Here is a 20263-nt window from a genome sequence, read left to right as displayed (position 1 = left end):
GGTTTGTGGGTTCAAGCCCCGCGTCAGGCCCTGTGCTGATGGCTCAGAGCCTGGAGCCTGCTTTGGATTCTGTGTCCCCCTCTCTCTATGCCATTCCCCTGCTCATGCTCTGACTCTCTCTCCTTCAAAAATAAACATTAAAAAAATTAAAAAAATACTCTAATAACTGAACCGAGTTATCTGTTTTTAAATTTTAATAAAAATTAAAATTAAGTAAAATTAAAACTCAGCTCCTTATTCTCACATGCGGCTAATGGCCATCGTACGATAGAGCATGTTTGTCCACTATTAAGATAGACACTTTCTTGTTTTTAATTCAAGTTTCTAACTACACAAAGTAGATGAAAGATTAATAGAGACAAAATGAACTTGTGTGTGTGAGTGCATGCATGGGTGCGTATGTTTCTCATCTCTACCAACAACATGACATGTAGGAAGAAGGATATTGACAATTTTGAACGAGAACTAGTTGTTTGTTAGTATCTCACTGTAACTAAGAAAAATTTTTTCCAGAGGTTCAATTCTCGATGTTCCTTATGTTTACAAAATGAAAATGCCTACGTGAAACATCTGAAGCTCACATACATGTTGGGTATTTAAAAAAAAAATCACAACCTGTGAATCACACTACTTGTGTTACAATCCCACATCTGTCACTGACAAGCTGTCTTGGGCCTATTTGTATCCCTCAGTTTTATTAGGCATAAAATGAAGAGTTAAAAGAAAAATATTTTCCTAAGTTCCCCTTTAACTTATTGTGACCATACTTATAATTTCTAGGCTGGAACTACATTTTTGAGAGCCTTTGGAAATAATGCAGTTTACTCTACCAACTGAGAACCTAAATTAAATTAAATTTAAATTTAAATGAGAACTCTCTATTCAAATCTTCCTTGGACCACAGTGCATCCTCACTACCATCTACCCGCTTTGTGCTGACACACTCGCTCAGGTACTAAGTTTGAGACTGAAGATGCCTGTGTTAGAGCCGACCACCACTGGGCAGAAGACAGCCTCTGCCTTCACTCCAGGTTGGGATTTGAAAACCGTAAGTTCCACCATAGTCTGTATTATATTATCCATCGAACCAAAGGCATATCAAACTTACCATTTTCTGAAAGAAAAAATATTCTTGAGGTAAAGTTGCACCATTAATTGGAAAAAACTGCATGGGAAAGGAAGATCTGCCCACAACTTCTTCATTTCTTTGGGAAGGGAAAAGAAAAATTAATGAACAGTTAAAATTCTTACACACAAATGTCCTTTTTTCTAAAAAACAATAAAAAAATAATAAAAGCTCTTTGTAATTAAAAAACAAAGCTTCCCTAAGACAACTCGATTAAGATTAACTTGAAACATATACATACAAATGATCAGACATTATACTGATAAAATAGTGACCTCATAGTGCCTTATATCTTATTAATTGCTAACATACTGAAATCTAAATATATAGAGTCACATCTGACTTTCTGATAGGAAAATGTTCAATATGTTATATTTGTACAAAGAAAAAGAACACTTAGATATGAAGACAGCAAAGCTAGTCATTAGTAACCACCAAGAATGCATTTAATTTTCTACAGATATAAAAAGTGAAAGAAATACAGAATTTATCCTCAATTTATTTTGGAAGGTATCTTCACTGTTTAACTATAAAAATTATGCTCCTTTCCTAAATGGACTGTTAATGTTACCATCAAGCCATGTTTGTTGATTTCTTTCACACATGAATTAAGATAATAAAAATCCCTAATTCAAGAACAGTTGTGAGCTAAAGTTTCATTTGTAAGTGTAATATTTGCTTCTATGAAGATGTTTAATAAATTCCAATGTTAGAACAACTAGCCTTCATTTGCTACTTGCTCCTCAGTATTCCACAATTTTAATGCTAATACGACTAATCCTTAGGAAAGAGATGTGCTGGGAAAAAGGGTAAAACTAACACAGGCATGTTTTTGGGACCTGGGAAGATGGCGGCGTAGGAGGACGCAGGGCTCACCTCCTCCTGCTGATCACTTAGATTCCACCCACATCAGCCTAAATAGCCCAGAAAACCATCAGAAGACTAGCAGAACGGACTCCAGAGCCAAGCATAGACAGAGGCCCACGAAGAGGGTAGGAAGGACAGAGAGGCGGTGCATGCTACACGGACTGGCAGGAGGGAACCAGGGCGGTGGACGGGCAGCCCGCCTGGCAGGGCAGAGCCCCAAGTCTGAATTGCAAAAACGGAGGGGCTGGACTCCGTGAGTTCTGACAGCCAGCGGAACTTAACATCTGGAATGTTATAAGTCAAAAGCTCTGCTCTTAGAGAGTGGGGAGGGCGAGAGGATGCCAGGAGAGTTGTTGAGCCCCAGAAGACAGAGCTCAGCTCAGCTGGGGAACAAAGGCACTAGCAAGCGCCCTCTCCCTCTCTCATTCCCCAGCCAAAATTCCAAAGGGAACCAGTTCTCGTCACTGAACTTACTTGCACCCTGCAAACACCCAACGCTGTGCTTCTGTGGATCCATCCCTCCGACAGGCCTGCCTCCCTCCAGGTGCTGCAGGGCCCCTCCCGCAGGGGACCACCAACGTCAAAGTGAGCTAAGCCTGCCCCTCCTGCCCCTATGCACCTTGCAGATCCACCCTGGCTAATACGCCAGATCCCATCGAAGCAGCACCACAAGCCTGGCAGTGTGCAAGTAGCCCAGACAGGGGCTGCACCACTCCACAGTGAGTCCTGACTCTGGGAGAGGGGGAAGATAAGGTACACACCAGTCTGACTGTGGCCCCAGCAGTGGGCTAGGGGCAGACATTGGGTCTGACTGTGGCCCTGCCCAACAACACAAGTTACTCCAAACAGCACAGGAGAAGTGCCTTGCAGTTTGGAGCCACCACAGGGACTACCCAAAACGACAAAATGGAAGAATTATCCTCAAAGAAACTCCAGGAAGTAGCGACAGCTAATGAATTGATCAAAAACAATTTAAGCAATATAAAAGAACAAGAATTTAGAATAATAGTCATGAAATTAATCGCTGGGCTTGAAAAACACATACAGGACAGCAGAGAATCTATTGCTACAGAGATCAAAAGACTAAGAAATAGTCATGTGGAGCTAAAAAAATGATATAAATGAGCTGCAAAATAAAATGGAAGTGGCCATAGCATGGTTTGAAGAGGCAGAGGAGAGAATAGGTGAATTAGAAGATAAAATTATTGAAAAAGAGGAAGCTGAGAAAAAGAGAGACAAAAAAATCCAGGAGTATGAGGGGAAAATTAGAGAACTGAGTGATGCAATCAAATGGAACAATATCCATATCATAGGAATTCCAGAAGAAGAAGAAGAGAGAGAAAGGGGCTGAAGGTGTACTTGAACAAATCATAGCTGAGAACTTCCCTGATCTGGGGAAGGAAAAAGGCATTGAAATCCAAGAGACACAGAGAACTCCCTTCAGACGTAACTTGAATCAATCTTCTGCACGACATATCATAGTGAAACTGGCAAAATACAAGGATAAAGAGAAAATTCTGAAAGTAGCTAGGGATAAACAGGCTCTAACTTACAAAGGTAGACACATAAGAATAGTAGCAGACCTATCTACTGAAACTTGGCAGGCCAGAAAGGAATGGCAGGAAATCTTTAATGTGATGAACAGAAAAAATATGCAGCCGAGAATCCTTTATCAAGCAAGTCTGTCATTCAGAATAGGAGAGATAAAGGTTTTCCCAAAGAAACAAAAACTGAAGGAATTCATCACCACTAAACCAGCCCTACAAGAGATCCTAAGGGGGAATTCTGTGAGTGAAATGTTGCAAGGACCACAAAGTACCAGAGACAGCACTACAAGCATGAAACTACAGACATCATAATTACTCTAAACCCATAACTTTCAATAATAACACTGAATGTAAATGGACTAAATGTTCCAACCAAAAGACACAGGGTATAAGAATGGATTAAAAAAAACAAGACCCATCTATTTGCTGTCCACAGGAGACTCATTTTAGACCTGAGGACACCTTCAGATTGAAAGTGAGGGGATGCAGAACTATCATGCTACTGGAAGTCAAAGGAAAGCTGGAATAGCCACACTTATATCAGACACTAGACTTTAAATTTCAGGCTGTAACAAGAGATGAAGAAGAGATGAAGAATAATAATTACAGGGTCTATCCATCAGGAAGAGCTAACAATTATAAATGTCTATGTGCCGAATATGGGAGCCCCCAAATATATAAAACAATTAATCACAAACATAATCAATCTTATTGATAAGAATCTGGTAATTTCAGGGGACTTTTAATACCCCACTTACAACAATGGATAGATCATCTAGACACAGGATCAATAAAGAAACAAGGGCCCTGAATGATACAGTGGACCAGATGGACTTGACAGATATATTTAGATATATCTGCATCCCAAAGCAACAGAATATACTTTCTTCTTGAGTGCACATGGAACATTCTCCAAGATAGATCACATATTGGGTCACAAAACAGCCCTTCATAAGTATAAAGGAATTGAGATCATACCATGCACACTTTCAGACCACAATGCTATGAAACTTGAAATCAGCCACAGGAAAAAGTCTGGAAAACCTCCGAAAGCATGGAGGTTAAAGAACACCCTACTAAAGAATGAATGGCTTAACCAATGGAATCAAATGAAAATACAACAATCCAAACACTTTGGGATGCAGCAAAGGCAGTCCTGAGATGAAAATACATTGCAATCCAGGCCTATCTCAAGAAACAAGAAAAATCCCAAATACAAAATCTAACAGCACACCTAAAGGAAACAGAAGCAGAACAGCAAAGATACCCCAAACCCAGCAGAAGAAAATAAATAATAAAGATCAGAGCAGAAATAAACAATAGAGAATCTAAAAAGTTGTACAGCGGATCAATGAAACCAAGAGTTGTTTTTTTGAAAAAATAAACAAAATTGATAAACCTCTAGCCAGGCTTCTCAAAAAGAAAAGGGAGATGATCCAAATAGATAGAATCACGAATGACAATGGAATTATTACAACTAATCTGTCAGAAATACAAGCAATTATCAGGAAATACTATAAAAAATTATATGCCAACAAATTGGACAACCTGGAAGAAATGGACAAATTCCTAAGCACCCACACACTTCCAAAACTCAAACAGGAAGAAATAGAAAACTTGAACAGACCCATAACCAGCAAAGAAATGGAATCAATTATCAAAAATCTCCCAACAAATAAGAGTCCAGGACAGATGGCTTCCCTGGGGAATTCTACCAGACATTTAAAGCAGAGAAAATACCTATCCTCCTCAAGCTGTTCCAAAAAATAGAAAGGGAAGGAAAACTTCCAGACTCATTCTATGAAGCCAGCATTACTCTGATCCCCAAACCACATAGAGACCCAGCAAAAAAGAGAACTACAGGCCAATATCCCTGTTGAATATGGATGCAAAAATTCTCAATAAGATGCTAGCAAATCGAATTCAACAGTGTATAAAAAGAATTATTCACCATGATCAAGTGGGATTCATTCTTGGGCTGCAGGACTGGTTCAACATTCACAAATCAATCAATGTGATACATCACATTAATAAAAGAAAAGATAAGAACCATATGATCCTGTCAATCGATGCAGAAAAAGCATTTGACAAAATTCAGCATCCTTTCTTAATAAAAACCCTCGAGAAAGTCGAGATAGAAGGAACATACTTAAACATCATAAAAGCCATTTATGAAAAGTCCACAGCTAATATCATCCTCAATAGGGAAAAACTGAGAGCTTTCTCCCTGAGATCAGGAACACGACAGGGATGTCCACTCTCACTGCTATTGTTTAACATAGTGTTGGAAGTTCTAGTGTCAGCAATCAGACAACAAAAGGAAATCAAAGGCATCAAAATTGGCAAAGAGGAATTCAAGCTTTCACTTGTTGCAGATGACATGATATTATACATGGAAAACCCGGTAGACTCTACAAAAGTCTGCTAGAACTGATACATGAATTCAGCAAAGTCACAGGATACAAATTTAATGTACAGAAATCAGTTGTATTCTTATACACTAATAATGAAGCAACAGAAAGACAAATAAAGAAACTGATCCCATTCCCAATTGCACCAAGAAGCATAAAATACCTAGGAATAAACCTAACTAAAGATGTAAAAGATCTGTATGCTGAAAACTATAGACAGCTTACGAAGGAAATTGAAGAAGATAACAAAGAAATGGGAAAACATTCCATACTCATGGATTGGAAGAATAAATATTGTTAAAATGTCAATACTACTGAAAGCAATCTACACATTCAATGCAATCCCAATCAAAACTGCACCAGCATTCTTCTCAAAGCTAGAACAAGCAATCCTAAAATTTGTATGGAACGACAAAAGACCCCGAATAGCCAAAGTAATTTTGAAGAAGACCAAAGTGGGAGGCATCACAATCCCAGACTTTAGCCTCTACTACAAAGCTGTAATCATCAAGACAGCATGGTATTGGCACAAAACAGACACACTGACCAATGGAATAGAATAGAAACCCCAGAATTGGATCCACAAATTTATGGCCAACTAATTTTTGACAAAGCAGGAAAGAATATCCAATGGAAAAAAGACAGTTTCTTTAACAAATGGTGCTGGGAGAACTGGACAGCAACATGCAGAAGAATGAAACTAGACCACTTTCTTACACAATTCACAAAAAATAAACTCAAAATGGATGAAGGACCTGAATGTGAGACAGAAAACCATCAAAAGCCTAGAGGAGAAAGCAGGAAAAACCTCTCTGACCTCAGCCGCAGCAATTTCTTACTTGACACATCTCCAAAGTCAAGGGAATTAAAAGCAAAAATGAACTATTGGGACCTCATCAAGATAAAAAGCTTCTTCACCGCAAAGGAAACAATCAACAAAACTAAAAGGCAACCGATGGAATGGGAAAAGATATTTGCAAATGACATATCAGACAAAGGGCTAGTATCCAAAATCTATAAATAACTCACCAAACTTCACACCTGAAAAACAAATAATCCAGTGAAGAAATGGGCAGAAGACATGAGCAGACATTTCTCTAAAGAAGATTTCCAGATGGCCAACAGGCACATGAAAAGATGCTCAACGTCGCTCCTCATCAGGGAAATACAAATCAAAACCACATTCAGATACCACCTCACGTCAGTCAGAGTGGCCGAAATGAACAAATCAGGAGACTATAGATGCTGGAGAGGATGTGGAGAAACGGGAACCCTCTTGTACTGTTGGTGGGAATGCAAACTGGTACAGCCGCTCTGGAAAACAGTGTGGAAGTTCCTCAAAAAATTAACAATAGATCTACCCGATGACCCAGCAATAGCACTGCTAGGAATTTACCCAAGGGATACAGGAGTGCTGATGCATAGGGAGACTTGTACCCCAATGTTTATAGCAGCACTTTCAACAATAGCCAAATTATGGAAAGAGCCTAAATGTCCATTAACTGATGAATGGATAAAGAAATTGTGGTTTATATACGCAATGGAATACTACTTGGCAATGAGAAAGAATGAAATATGGCCTTTTGTAGCAACGTGGATGGAACTGGAGAGTGTTATGGTAAGTGAAATAAGTCATACAGAGAAAGACAGATACCATATGGTTTCACTCTTATGTGGATCCTGAGAAACTTAACAGGAACCCATGGGGGAGGGGAAGGGAAAAAAAAAAAAGTTAGAGAGGGAAGGAGCCAAACCATAAGAGACTCTTAAAAACTGAGAATAAAGTGAGGTTGATGGGGGATAGGAGGGAGGGGAGGGTGGGTGATGGGCATTGAGGGGTGCACCTGTTGGGATGAGCACTGGGTGTCATATGGAAACCAAGTTGACAATAAATTTCATATTAAAAAAAACTAACACAGGGGCGCCTGGGTGGCGCAGTCAGTTAAGCGTCCAACTTCAGCCAGGTCACGATCTCACGGTCCTTGAGTTCGAGCCCTGCGTCAGGCTCTGGGCTGATGGCTCGGAGCCTGGAGCCTGTTTCCGATTCTGTGTCTCCCTCTCTCTCTGCCCCTCCCCCGTTCATGCTCTGTCTCTGTCTGTCCCATAAATAAATAAAAACGTTGAAAAAAATTAAAAAAAACAAACAAACAACAACAACAACAAAAAAAACTAACACAAGCAGGTAAAGGCAAAAATGAGGACAGGTGAATGACAGGAAGCAGTTAGGTGGATAGGCGGAGATCCCATTTATAAGCGGTGACAGTACTGCAAAAACCAGAGGAAGAGTAAATTTCATTAAGGAAGGAATTAGACAGCTGTCAGTTATAAAAGAGGAAGTGTATGGGAAGTAAGGATGTGAAGGATAAAGATTTTTCGGGGGGGGGTGGGGAATATAATAGCCTGATTTGGAGACAAGGTGCAAAGACCAGAACATGTGTATAGAACAAGCGATAGTAAAGAAACAAATGGAAAGTGCAATGAAATTCTAGAGTAGGGAAGATATGACCTCAGTAGCAGAAATAGTGAAATTAGCACCATCATGAAAGCAATTACAGATTCTCTAAAACCACGATCCTTCCTATGTGAGTATCTGGGTATGCACAGTTGTCTACATAGAAGAATTGCATGTAAATTGGGAAGGGTTATGAGCTAAACTGTCGCCTCCAAATTTATTATTTTGAAATCCTAACCCCCTATACCTCAGAATGCGACCTTATTTGGAAATAGGATTGTTGCAGATATAATCAAGAGGAGGTCATACTAGAGTAGCATGAGCCGCTAATCCAATAGGACTGGTGTCTTTATTTTTTTATTTTTATTTTTTTTAATGTTTATTTATTTTTTTTTTTTGAGAGAGAGAGAGTGAGAGACTGGGGGGAAGGGGAGGCAGAGAGAAGGAGAGACAGAATCCCAAGCAGCCTCCATGCTGTCATGTGCAGACGCTGATGCGGGGCTCAAGCTCATGAACTGTAAGATCATGACCTGAGCTGAGATCAAGAGTTGGACGCTTAACTGACTGAGCCACCCGGGTGCCCCAGGACTGGTGTCTTTATAAAAGGGGGAAATTTAGAGATGGGTGCACACAGGGAAAACACCATATGAAGATGAAGGCAGAGATATAGGTGATGGGTCTATAAGCTAAGCAGTATCAAATATTGCCAAATAACCAGGAGATGCTAAGGGAGAGACACAGAACAGACTCTTTCTCACAGCCCTCAGAAGGAACTAACTCTGTGGGCACCTTGATCTTGGGCTCCTAGCCTTCAGAACTGTGAGACAAAATATTTCTGTTGTTTAAGTACCTATTTGTGGTACTTTGTTATGACAGCTTTAACAAACTAATACAGGAACTATTTATTTTATTTTTTTTTATTTTTATTTATTAATGTTTATTTATTTTTGGGACAGAGAGAGACAGAGCATGAACGGGGGAGTGGCAGAGAGAGAGGGAGACACAGAATCGGAAGCAGGCTCCAGGCTCTGAGCCATCAGCCCAGAGCCTGACGCGGGGCTCGAACTCACGGACCGTGAGATCGTGACCTGAGCCAAAGTCGGACGCTCAACCGACTGAGCCACCCAGGCGCCCCAGGAACTATTTATTAAAAACAGAAGGTATGAGAGGCAATCAATAGAAGCACAAAAACCCTTTCCAAGAAAGACCAGTGAAAGACGAAGGGTTTGACATGTACACCACTTTTCTCTGGACATTACTATAACCTATTCTCATTTTTCCTTTATAATATAACAAATAACTAGAAGATAAGGTACTACTACCGGTGAAGTGTAGTATTATGGAATATACTTATATTTCTGATTTTCTACCCTAGATTTTGTGATGAGTTAGTTTGTCAAACGTAAGTACAGAATACAAGAGTTATGTTAACATCTTATAAGGTTTGTCTTGTCTTTCTACTCTGCTCAAATCATAGCAATAACTTGTTCCTTCCTAATTCCTGAGAAAAAAGAGGTATATTTTACCACGAGAAGAGGGGAAACTCTCATATTAAATATATAGCTCAATTCAGGAGTCTATAGCACTTCCCCTACCAACACAGTTAATTACTCTCTCCTTTTTGGTAACACTGGCTGAAAGTATTCACTGAATACTTGCTATGTGTCCAGTATTTTAAATACATTGCATTTATTACAAAATTTGATTCTCATAATAATCTTTGAGGTATTATCTTTGTTTTATTTTAAGTTTATTTATTTATTTTGAGAGAGAGAGGGAGAGAATGAGCAGGGGAGGGGCAGAGAGAGAGTGAGAGAGAGAATCCCAAGTAGGTTCCACACTGTCAGTGCAGAGCCCGACACGGGGCTCGAACTCATGAACTGTGAGATCATGACCTGACCTGAAACCAAGAGTTGGATGCTTAACTGACTGAGTCACCTATGTGCCCTTTATCCTCATTTTAAAGACAGGTTATGGTGTGGTGAAATAACCTGTCCAAGGTCATAACATTAAAACAGTGGTAAAAGCAGAATTCAAATTCAGGCAATTTGATGTCAGTACCTACTTTTTAACTTCTAATGTCCCTGATACAGAAATGCTGGGAAGAAAGATGATGTGAAGCACACTGTGTTTTATTTGGGATGAAATAGTTTTACTACAGATAAGCCTGTGTAATTGTCAGTCCTAAGAGGCACTGTCTTATGCCTCAGAGGGACAGGAGTTTCGGCTACAGCTAGTTTACTTGAGAATATTCGGTTCTGCTGCAGAAGGCAAAAACAAACACGATGGATGAAATGCTTGTAATAGACCCTAAGTAAGCTGGCGGTTTATGGAACAGTGATGAAGCTGGGTTAGAGATAGAATAAGCAAATCACTTGGGAGATAAAGGCAGAATTTATAATATATATTAAATATAGATAGGAAATAAGTTAGTATCCTGCCAGACATGCTATAGATAGATTCAACAGAATATAGGATGGAATAAGTAAGAACGTTACTTATGGACAAAAAGGGAAAGAAACACCATGTCCTCATCATGTCACCTCCGGGCTAACAAGTATGTTGCTTCTCTTATCTTTGCTCTGCCTCAGAAACTCAGATAAAACCTGGGGGCATCTAGCAGACTAACCAACAAGTTACTTGTGTGGCCAGGTGTATTTGCTCCTGACCCTCTCTGAGAAGGAAAATTCTGGGAATATTCCATCTGAATGGATATCCTTATTGAACCTCAACTCTAGTTCTCAGAAGCACACTAGCAATAAGGAAGGCTGATGCAGCAGAGCGAAAAACGGTGCATGAATATTAGTGTCACCAGAACGCGGTACGCTGGTCCTTCGGCCCACTTGTACCCACTGCTTAAGTGTGCTAACCTATCCAGTATCTTTCCTGTTGCTTTTCACTGTGTCTTTTAAATTGGTTTAATAAACAGTGTGACTCAAACATCTTAATTCAGTTTGAGAGTCCTTCTGTTCCATGACCTCTGGGATAGCTTGCCTGACAATGTCCTTAGAGGCTAACGTTGCATCGAAAAATCAGCCAATGCAAAATTTTAGAATATTTGGAATATTACAATAGGGAAGTTCTAAAAAGTAGTAAAATAAATAACAGAATGGCTTAATGGCAGAAGGCTTTATTTCAAGACTAGCCACTACCACTTTTTCATCTTCATGACCTTAAAAATTAGTTAACGTTTGCATTTCAATTTATTCAAATATAAAATATGGATAATGGTATCTCTGTGATCATCACAATGACACCTTGGATGCTTAAGTAATTTAACAACTATGACAGGCACAAGGTAAACCATAAAGAACACTAGAAACATAGATCTCTCCCACCTACTGATGAAAATATTAAAACCCCACTTTAAATGAAAATATTTTGTCACTTTTCATGGTTTCAGAAAAAAAGTGAATTGATTAATTTTATCCTATGTCTAAATAGTAAGGTTTTACAATAGTCCAGTATATATAAAAACTACTGCTGGTATAAGAACACATTTATTTGCTTTACCTTTTTGAAAAAAAATATTTTTAATTACCTGTAGCTGTGTGAATTTATCTTAACACAGCTCTCGAAACTTTGGTTGGCTGCTTCAGAAGAGTGAGAGCTCCCTATGGAAGAAATAGAACAACTGATTACTTAATGGTACTTTTTTTTTTTTTTGAGTTCTAACATTAAGCCATACAGAAACTCGAAACCTGAAAGGATTTAGCACTGGTTAAAATTCCTTAATCATATAATTAAGATACCCAAATATATCTTTGATTTCCCAAGTAATATTTATAAATTATTTACATCACTGCAAATGAATGAATTACAACCAAGATTTGTCCAAAGTAATGGCTGTACAGAAAAATGATACTGAAATGGGACCATAAGGTCCCTGATGTTGTATTGTTCTACATGCCTGTAGACTAACAATGGCAAACATTTGTGTTATTTGCATCCTTTGTAGAATGCATGAGTTCTCCAACCCGCACTGGCAAAAGCGGATGCAACCTCAGGATGCTGAGCAGCTGGCTGGGATGTGTCAGAACATACTATGTCGTGGCCCATTTTACCAGTCCTTGTGAGTTAACCGGAAAGTACTTGAGAGCATTATACAGCTAATTAGCTTTGAGAAAACATTAACAAAATAAATAAAAGAAACACAAGGAGAAACCCTTTTCCTTTGCAATGAGGTATTATTTTCTTATTCTTATTCATTTTTAGTATAATGAGAGGAATAAAAAACAAAAAAGGAATACATCAATATCCTTGAATAATCTGGGGAGGGAGGGAACATAAGCATCCCAAGCCCTGCACCATGAGCATAAGCATCGCCTCTATCAGTCCCTCAAAGCATGAAAGAGGTAGAGCAGTAGCACAGTGTTCCCTGGTATTTAACCAGTTGTTGGGGGGTATGCAGGAGAAGGCATTTGAGGTCATTCATGTCAGGAAGCTTTCCTCCAGTTACTGAGGGTCACTCTGCAGCCACTTTCAGCCAGCTGCTCTTGCAGGGACTTTGATCCAGGGCAATATGTAGAGCATGGTTTTCCCAGAAGAATGACTAAGACACTCACTATACCTTCCAAATAGTAGGTATTTGATACCATACATTAGCACTGACGAGAAGATTAGCAAATAGCCTTGCTGTATAAAGGCTAGAGCTGTGTGTCCGCAGTTCATTTAGATTTGCTTAATTTAAAACAGCAAATAGCAGTATCGTAGCTACCTTCTGGCTGGGACTAAGATAGAACATTTTAAATTTTCATATAGAAAAAAGTGCTATAGAGTTGGCAATACTAATTAGTCATACAACATTTTCAATGTCCACATGTATTTTGAGAAAATTTAACAGAGACCACAAGGGCCCTATACATCATATAGAACACACACTATTTACACCTCTGAGAACAACACCATCAACAAAACACACTTGGAAGATTCATCGATGGCAAGACCTACCAAATCGATACTGTACATTAATTGGTCTTCCATATAAACGAATTCCATTCAGCAAAGCTATGGCATAAGACACTGATTCAGGGTGTTTAAAGCAGACAAATCCAAAAGACTTCGGCTTTCCTTCTCTGTCTTTGCATATAGTCACTTTGGTTAATGGCCCAGCCTATAAGAAACTTAAAAATTATTTTCTCATAAATCTAAAGATTTTTTTACATTCAGATAAATAAGTATATTCAACTTCAAAGTTAAAAAATTTGTTAGCAATAATAGCTTTATGTAGTTCTGCAAATATACATTTTACTAACAGTAATATTTCATCACACTTTCTGGTATTTTTTGGCTGATCAAGGAAACACTTGTAGTATTAGGAACAGAAAACCCCCTGTTAGGCTTAATAAAACAATGTAGAGAGCATTTAAATCTAAGAATGAAATACTACTTTTCTCCATACATATTAACTGTGTAAACTCAAAAATAAATTGAAATCACCAACCTAATGTTATTTGAGTGATCCTAAAAAAAGCGTTAATATTGTATTGAGGCCTAATTTCTTTTGTCAAGATTAAACATTTTTACAAGAGAAACTAAATTTATCATGTGTTTTGATCTAATAATCCTATTTGGTAAATATTTCCAAAGAAAAAAAAGTTTTAATATCTTTAAAACTTTTAAGTAGGTGCACTATTTATATGAGTGAAAAATTAGAAAGATTCCAAATCCAACAATGGGTGAATATTATTCCATTGTGTATTGCTAAAGTGGGATAAAATAAATTTAAAATATTCAGATTGTATTTACAGTAAAACCTATAATTAGCAAAACAGAGTTAAAAAGTAGAAGCAAATATTATAAAAAAGTGTTAATTAAAACTAAAAACTTACATCTCCCCCATTATAAGTGTTACAGGTAGTACCCACAAAGACTTATAAACAAGATTTAATGGCAAATGGCTCATACTTTTTAATTGTATATTAATGATTGATTACTTTTCTCTGTAGAGTTTGGATAAATAAACTGCCTTTAAAGAAAAATGTTAACTATTATCCTTAAAATTATACTATATTTTAAGATTCAGTCTTTCTTTTTTTTCATTTTCTGCTTTCCCAGGGACTAGCTCATCCTTCCCTCTGACTTTAAGGACCACTTCACCAACAAATCTGTTATGCTCATGACTCTTAGAGACCTCTGTGTGACTGTACTTAAGACTCAACACATTTGAAACTGCATTCATTATCTTTCTCCCCCACATCTTTACTTCAGTATTTCTTAGTCAAAAGTACAAAAATATTAAACCTGATTTTCTCACGTCAAAGGATAATGAGAAATTAAAAAAAAACTAGTAAAAGGATAAATACACAGTAATAAAATAAAATCAATTTTAATCAGTATTGTTCTTCTACAGATAGTAAATATATAAAATCACAAATGAACAGAATATGCTTAAATGCTTTGAATTTCACAAATTCAAAGATATACCAAAGCATTTTTAAAGATAAATTTCAATAAGATTTGCTCATAGCAACAATCCCATCACCTTTCAATCTTTTTAAAGACTAAGGTTATGTGTTTTAAAAAGCCTTTTTAAAAGATACCTCACTTTAGCAAATCCTTCCAGAATACAGAAGGACCAAGGCAAAAATAAAAACATATGCTTGGTTGCCTGATCTCTAATGGTGAAATTATAAAAAATGAAAAAAATTTTATATATTTGTATATAATTTATATATTACATTATAATATAATATAATATAATATAATATAATATAATATAATATAATATAATATAATATAATATAAATATATACATATATATGTATATAAATAGATGGATCCAGGCCATGCTGACTAGAAATAATGTAAGTGCATGGGGCCTTCATGATTATCCCCAACCCCTTTACCAACCCCCCGCCTTCTTTTTGGAAGCTCATCATTAAAGAAGCCTTCACGGGAAAACAACTATAAGGCTTCTTTCTGTTTTCCTTCCTTTCTTCCTTCCTCCCTCCCTCCCTCCCTCCCTTTCTTTCTTTTTTTTTTTTTTTTTGTCTTAAATTTTTTTTTTCTTTTAGTTAGAGTCATAAGTTTCAAATGATATTTGGGGAAATAACTATAGGAAACTATCAGAACAGATTTAAAAAGGCCAGTTTTTTAAACTTTTTAAACTTAAGTATGTTTTTAAGAGGGCATACTAGAATAAGCATAAAAGTCTTAAAATCAACAATATTTTTCAAATAATAACAAGTTTTATGTTCCTGGGGTGGGGAGGGAATTCTCTCTACCAAATTGTGTATATCTATAATTAGCAGTAGACAGACACAAAGTTAGGGCTTTTCAGAAACTGTATCAAGAACCCTTTTCACCACCGGTACTCATACTTCGTCCTAGAAATTTAGTTTTGCTATAGTCTCCCTTGGAACTTGCCCTTATTAGGACAGAGAGAAGTCATTCTTTCTTGATTTCTCTTGATGTTAGTAGTAATAGTAATACTATCAGTAGTAGCAGTAGTTTGCAGCAGCAAACGCTTAAAAGTGCCAGACTCAATTCTAACTGTTTTACCTGGATTAATTTATTTAACCTTCACACCACATCATACTGTAGATGTTATTACTACCATTTGACATTTAAGGAGACTGAAGTACTGAGATATTCATTTACTTGCCCAGTGTCACTTTGCTGACATCAGAGTTAAACAACTACGCTATATTACCTAACCCCCTCTTTTGTAGATTATCTTAAATCAAAAATTTAATTAAAAATTTTCCCTTTTAGAAAAACCAAGGCGTATCTCTTAAATTTGTATGCTCAGCATCTTACTTTGTGTTTGCCATGTAATTTCTGTACCATTAAACAGTTAGATAAATGGCTGGGTGAAGATATCTCTTTAGCAAGTGACACCTACGTGTATATAATAGGTGAGTGTTTAGAGGAGACAGAGGAGGCTTACTCATGGAAGTCCTAGGTCTCAAAAAGTTTCCAGAAGGTCCTCTTGGATGAAATACAGGGAGCTTCCCAAGGAATCAATTGGTCAGCTATGATGCGGCTGCCAAATCACTAAATTTCATTTACTATACTGGAGTAAAAATACCCTCCATATAAAAGGGCTTGGGGGCATAAGTAATGTATAGGGCAACATTTTAAAATCTGTACCTCTCATTTCGCTGGATGTAAGGCGTGAGGGTGCTTATTGCCTGAAGGAAGGCAGTGACAGGGCTGTTTTCTGTTTGCCCAAGATACTCAAGGCCCAGGCAGTTTCTGGGAAGCCCTCACTCAGGGCTGGGCGCTGGGGAGAGCCAAGTCACCCCCTACCCGCAGAACTCTACAGTGGGGACGGTGATAGGACGCACATTATAGCACTTCAATACCAGCTGCTCACGTAGGGACAGGTGCGCCCAAACGGAACTGAACTGTAAACCTAGGCACAGGATGGGGCGGGAAGGGGGCCGGGCACCGGGTGGTCCAGGTGTGCCCCGCCCCTCGGGCTGCGCTTCCGGCTTGACGCTCCCCGCCCCTCCGCCGCCCCCCGCAGACGGTACCTGAAGGAACAGCTCGTAAAGAATCTCTTCCCGTACTCGGGCCTCTAAATTCCCCACAAACACCGTCCTGTCGGCCTCCTCCTGAGCAGGGAACATCCCTCCGGTCTCGGGCCGAGGATAGAGGAGGCACCCAGACCCCGCCCCCTCTCGCCGTGTTACTGCGCCGCTCGGACTAGGGGAGTCGGACGGACGACGGGAGCGCGCGCGCCAGGGGCGGAGCGAGGTAGGGGCTACGCCCCCCGGCGCCCCGCGGGGCCGCCCACCATGCCGCTCCAACGCCCTGGTTCCGGCCGGGACCGAGGGGGTGTGAATGAGAATAAAAAAGATTACTGTGTTCGGGGCTTGCCCCTCTTGCTTGTGGAGTACCCTCCATTTTCTTGGGCACACCGTTATTAATTGACTTCGGATTTATTCAATAAAATTTTTCAATAAAATGTGTGTAGAGAGGCTTTTAAGACGTACTACCTGCTGTACAGTCGCTCCTAGGCTAATGGGGCTAAGATTTGTTTCCAAAGAGTAAATGTATAAATCACTAGGATTTTGAATGTATATTCTGTACAAAATACTTTTTGAAAGAATAAATCCATGCATGCATGTCAATGGGTGTGGAATACAATGGAGTGCTAGAATTAAAGTTTATTTACCTAGGAAGCGCACCCTAGAGAAGTCTTTGAAATGGGCATAGACGTTTTAGGTGGACTGCAGAAGACATTTTTCAGGCCAGAAGGCATGAGAAAACATCCTATACCTAAGAACACTAGAAAGAGTATAGCAGGTTTTGTGACTGAAGCCAGAATTCTTGAGGATGGCTGCAGGGCGCTTGTAGCGGGATCCAATGTTTGTATACAGTGACCAGGGTGAAGAATTCATTCTTTTTTGAGGAGGGTTAGGAAAAAAAAAAAAAAAAGAAGAAGAAGAAGAAAGGTAATTAAAGGGGGAAGAAAACCTACTCAGAATGTCAATAGATTAATAAATCAACTGACAGCTATTAACTTGGTTTCCTTTTGAAGAATCCATGTCTCCAAAAGACCCTGAAATTATCCTGTAAATAAACAAGTAATCAGGACATCATTTGGCCTTTAGTTAGGAGTGGTGATAATTCATTTTGCATTGCACGCATTTACTTAGTTGGTGGACAAAAATGCCCTTCTTTTCTAATGAAAAGGAACACATCTTTGGAAACCTGATTTCTAATTGAACTGTGACATTATTTAATTTTATGATTTTATATAAGTAATTTCACTTTTAGGAATTCAAATTCTATTTCTTAAGGAATGTATTGAGCTAATGTAATTACAGTACTTCATTTAATATTTTCCTATACAAATAAATACAACATAATGTGTCAGTAACTTCAGCAGTCACCTTCTGTTGATATATCATAAGTATACAGGTCCTGTCTCCATTTTTCCTTTCCTCTGCCATCAACATTATTGTGGTAGGGTAGGAAGGGGTTAAAGAAACTAGCACATTGTAGTTATATAACAAATATGTGTTGATCAAATGAATGGATACCCGAAGATTTCTATTATGTATAATTCTATTGATTTTTTTTTTTTTAAAGAGAAAGAGTGTTTACAATTTTTTTTTTTTCAACATTTATTTATTTTTGGGACAGAGAGAGACAGAGCATGAACGGGGGAGGGGCAGAGAGAGGGGGAGACACAGAATCGGAAACAGGCTCCAGGCTCCGAGCCATCAGCCCAGAGCCTGACGCGGGGCTCGAACTCACGGACCGCGAGATCGTGACCTGGCTGAAGTCGGACGCTTAACCGACTGCGCCACCCAGGCGCCCCTTCTATTGACTTTTAAAATTCATTTATCTCATAAATCTTATCCAAATGAACATATTTTTCGTTTCCCCTCAGTCACACTGATCTGGGAGCTGTTATCTTCAGGTTTCATTGTAAAATTTGCAGTGCCCATGTATATGATTGTGAATGATACAAAACTTTAGCTATATTTACAAATAGTTAATGATCATGTTGTCTTGCTATATTGAGGTTTGCATCATAGTTTTGAGGTTTGCATCATAGTTTTTTTTTTCTTTTTTTAGAAATGTGTATGATTTTCATGTTCTTATCAATCCTCTTTTCTTTTGGCAGGACTAAGTTTATGGTGCTTGTATTTCTATGGTACTTTTTTTTTACAGTTATAAGCTCTGGGGTGCCTGGGTGGTTCCGTTGGTTAAGTGTCTGACTCCTGATTTCTGCTCAGGTCATGATTGAGCCCCATATCATAGGCTCCGGCTGCTCGCTCTCTCTCTCTCTCTCTCCCTTTCCCTCTGCCCCTCCCCCGCTTGCTTATATGGGTGTGCTCTCTCTTTGTCAAAATATATAAGCATTAAAAAAATTAATGTTATGAGCTTTGAAAGCTCGTGCAGTTAACTGTTCAGAATTTGACCTTAATATATGTCATTTTTCTAATGTAAGCTTACTGTACTTCCTAGCTTCTGTTGAATGAACACGTAGTAATAAACCTAGCAGTAGCTAAAAAATAATTCACTTATTTTTAATGTTTACTTATTTTTGAGAGAGAGAAAGAGAGTGAGCGCGGGGGAGGGGCAGAGAGCAAGGGGGACCCAGGATCTGAAGTGGGCTCTGCTGACAGCAGCTAGCCTGACTCAGAGCCCAAACCCATGAACCATGAGATCATGAACTGAGCCAAAACCAAGAGTCAGCTGCTTAACCAACTGATCCACCCAGTTGCCTCAAAAAGCCACCTTCTTAATGGATTTTAAAAACTTCACTTTTTGCTTTTGCTTGGTTTAATTTTTTTTTTTTTTTTTTCAGAGAGAGAGAGAGAGAGAGAGAGCGCGAATACAAGTGGAAGAGGGTAGTGGGAGAGGGAGAGAAAGTGAGTTCATGACATAAGCCAAAGTGGGACACTCAACTGGTGCCCCCAAATATGATTCACTTTATTCTCAGCATTTCCTGGACCATTAGCCAAATATAAGTTTCAATGTGTTAAGTGCATGGTACACTATAAAGAATTAGCCTTTCTTAACTCCTATCAGGATGTTTTGTACCCCTAACTTTATGTATTCAAAAATGAAAACGTTTATATATAATAATATATGTAAAACTATAAGCTATGTATATAAATAAATAAATGTATCTATTTACCTATCTATCTAAAACTAGAGCTTCTTTCTTCCCTTCTTTGCCCAACTGACTCTTACTCTCTTTGGCAGTTCAGCCCAGGCAGCATGTCCTGAAGGTCTTCCCTGAAGTCTGCACTCTAGATTAGCTGGCGGTCCTGCTGTGTGGTGCCATAGTTTCATAGATACGCCTTTTTCAAGCCCTCCTCACTGTGAATTGCTATAAGGTAAATAAATATATTTCAGTACTTAGGACAATCCCTGACATATCTGTGGATAT

The 20263-nt window shown here is 38.5% G+C and overlaps 2 protein-coding genes across 10 annotated transcripts in view; one reads left to right on the top strand and one right to left on the bottom strand.

Annotated features, from left to right (window-relative positions):
• RBM11 (RNA binding motif protein 11) overlaps positions 1-17093 on the bottom strand; it is a 29672-nt gene extending 12579 nt beyond the window's left edge. The window contains exons 1-4 of the mRNA XM_025914007.2: positions 16884-17093; positions 13354-13516; positions 11945-12017; positions 1109-1205 (exon numbers count right to left, since the gene is read on the bottom strand). Coding sequence (XP_025769792.2) covers positions 1109-1205; positions 11945-12017; positions 13354-13516; positions 16884-16979 — 429 coding nt within the window. The 5' untranslated portion in view covers positions 16980-17093. The remainder of the gene's footprint in view (positions 1-1108; positions 1206-11944; positions 12018-13353; positions 13517-16883) is intronic.
• LIPI (lipase I) overlaps positions 16844-20263 on the top strand; it is a 72143-nt gene continuing 68723 nt past the window's right edge. For 7 of the 9 annotated variants that reach the window (XM_086675744.1, XM_086675742.1, XM_086675743.1 and 4 more), the window contains exons 1-2: positions 17088-17189; positions 20077-20210. The gene's annotated coding sequence lies outside the window, so the exon portion shown is untranslated. Of the gene's footprint in view, positions 17319-20076; positions 20211-20263 lie in introns of all 9 variants that reach the window. The other 2 variants (XM_086675740.1, XM_086675739.1) reach the window with 2 other exon arrangements.

This window comes from Puma concolor, chromosome C2 (genome assembly GCF_028749965.1).
Source record: "Puma concolor isolate L17-30 chromosome C2, mPumCon1.1.hap2, whole genome shotgun sequence".
Taxonomy (NCBI): domain Eukaryota; kingdom Metazoa; phylum Chordata; class Mammalia; order Carnivora; family Felidae; genus Puma; species Puma concolor.
This window is presented reverse-complemented; position numbering and strand designations above follow the sequence as displayed.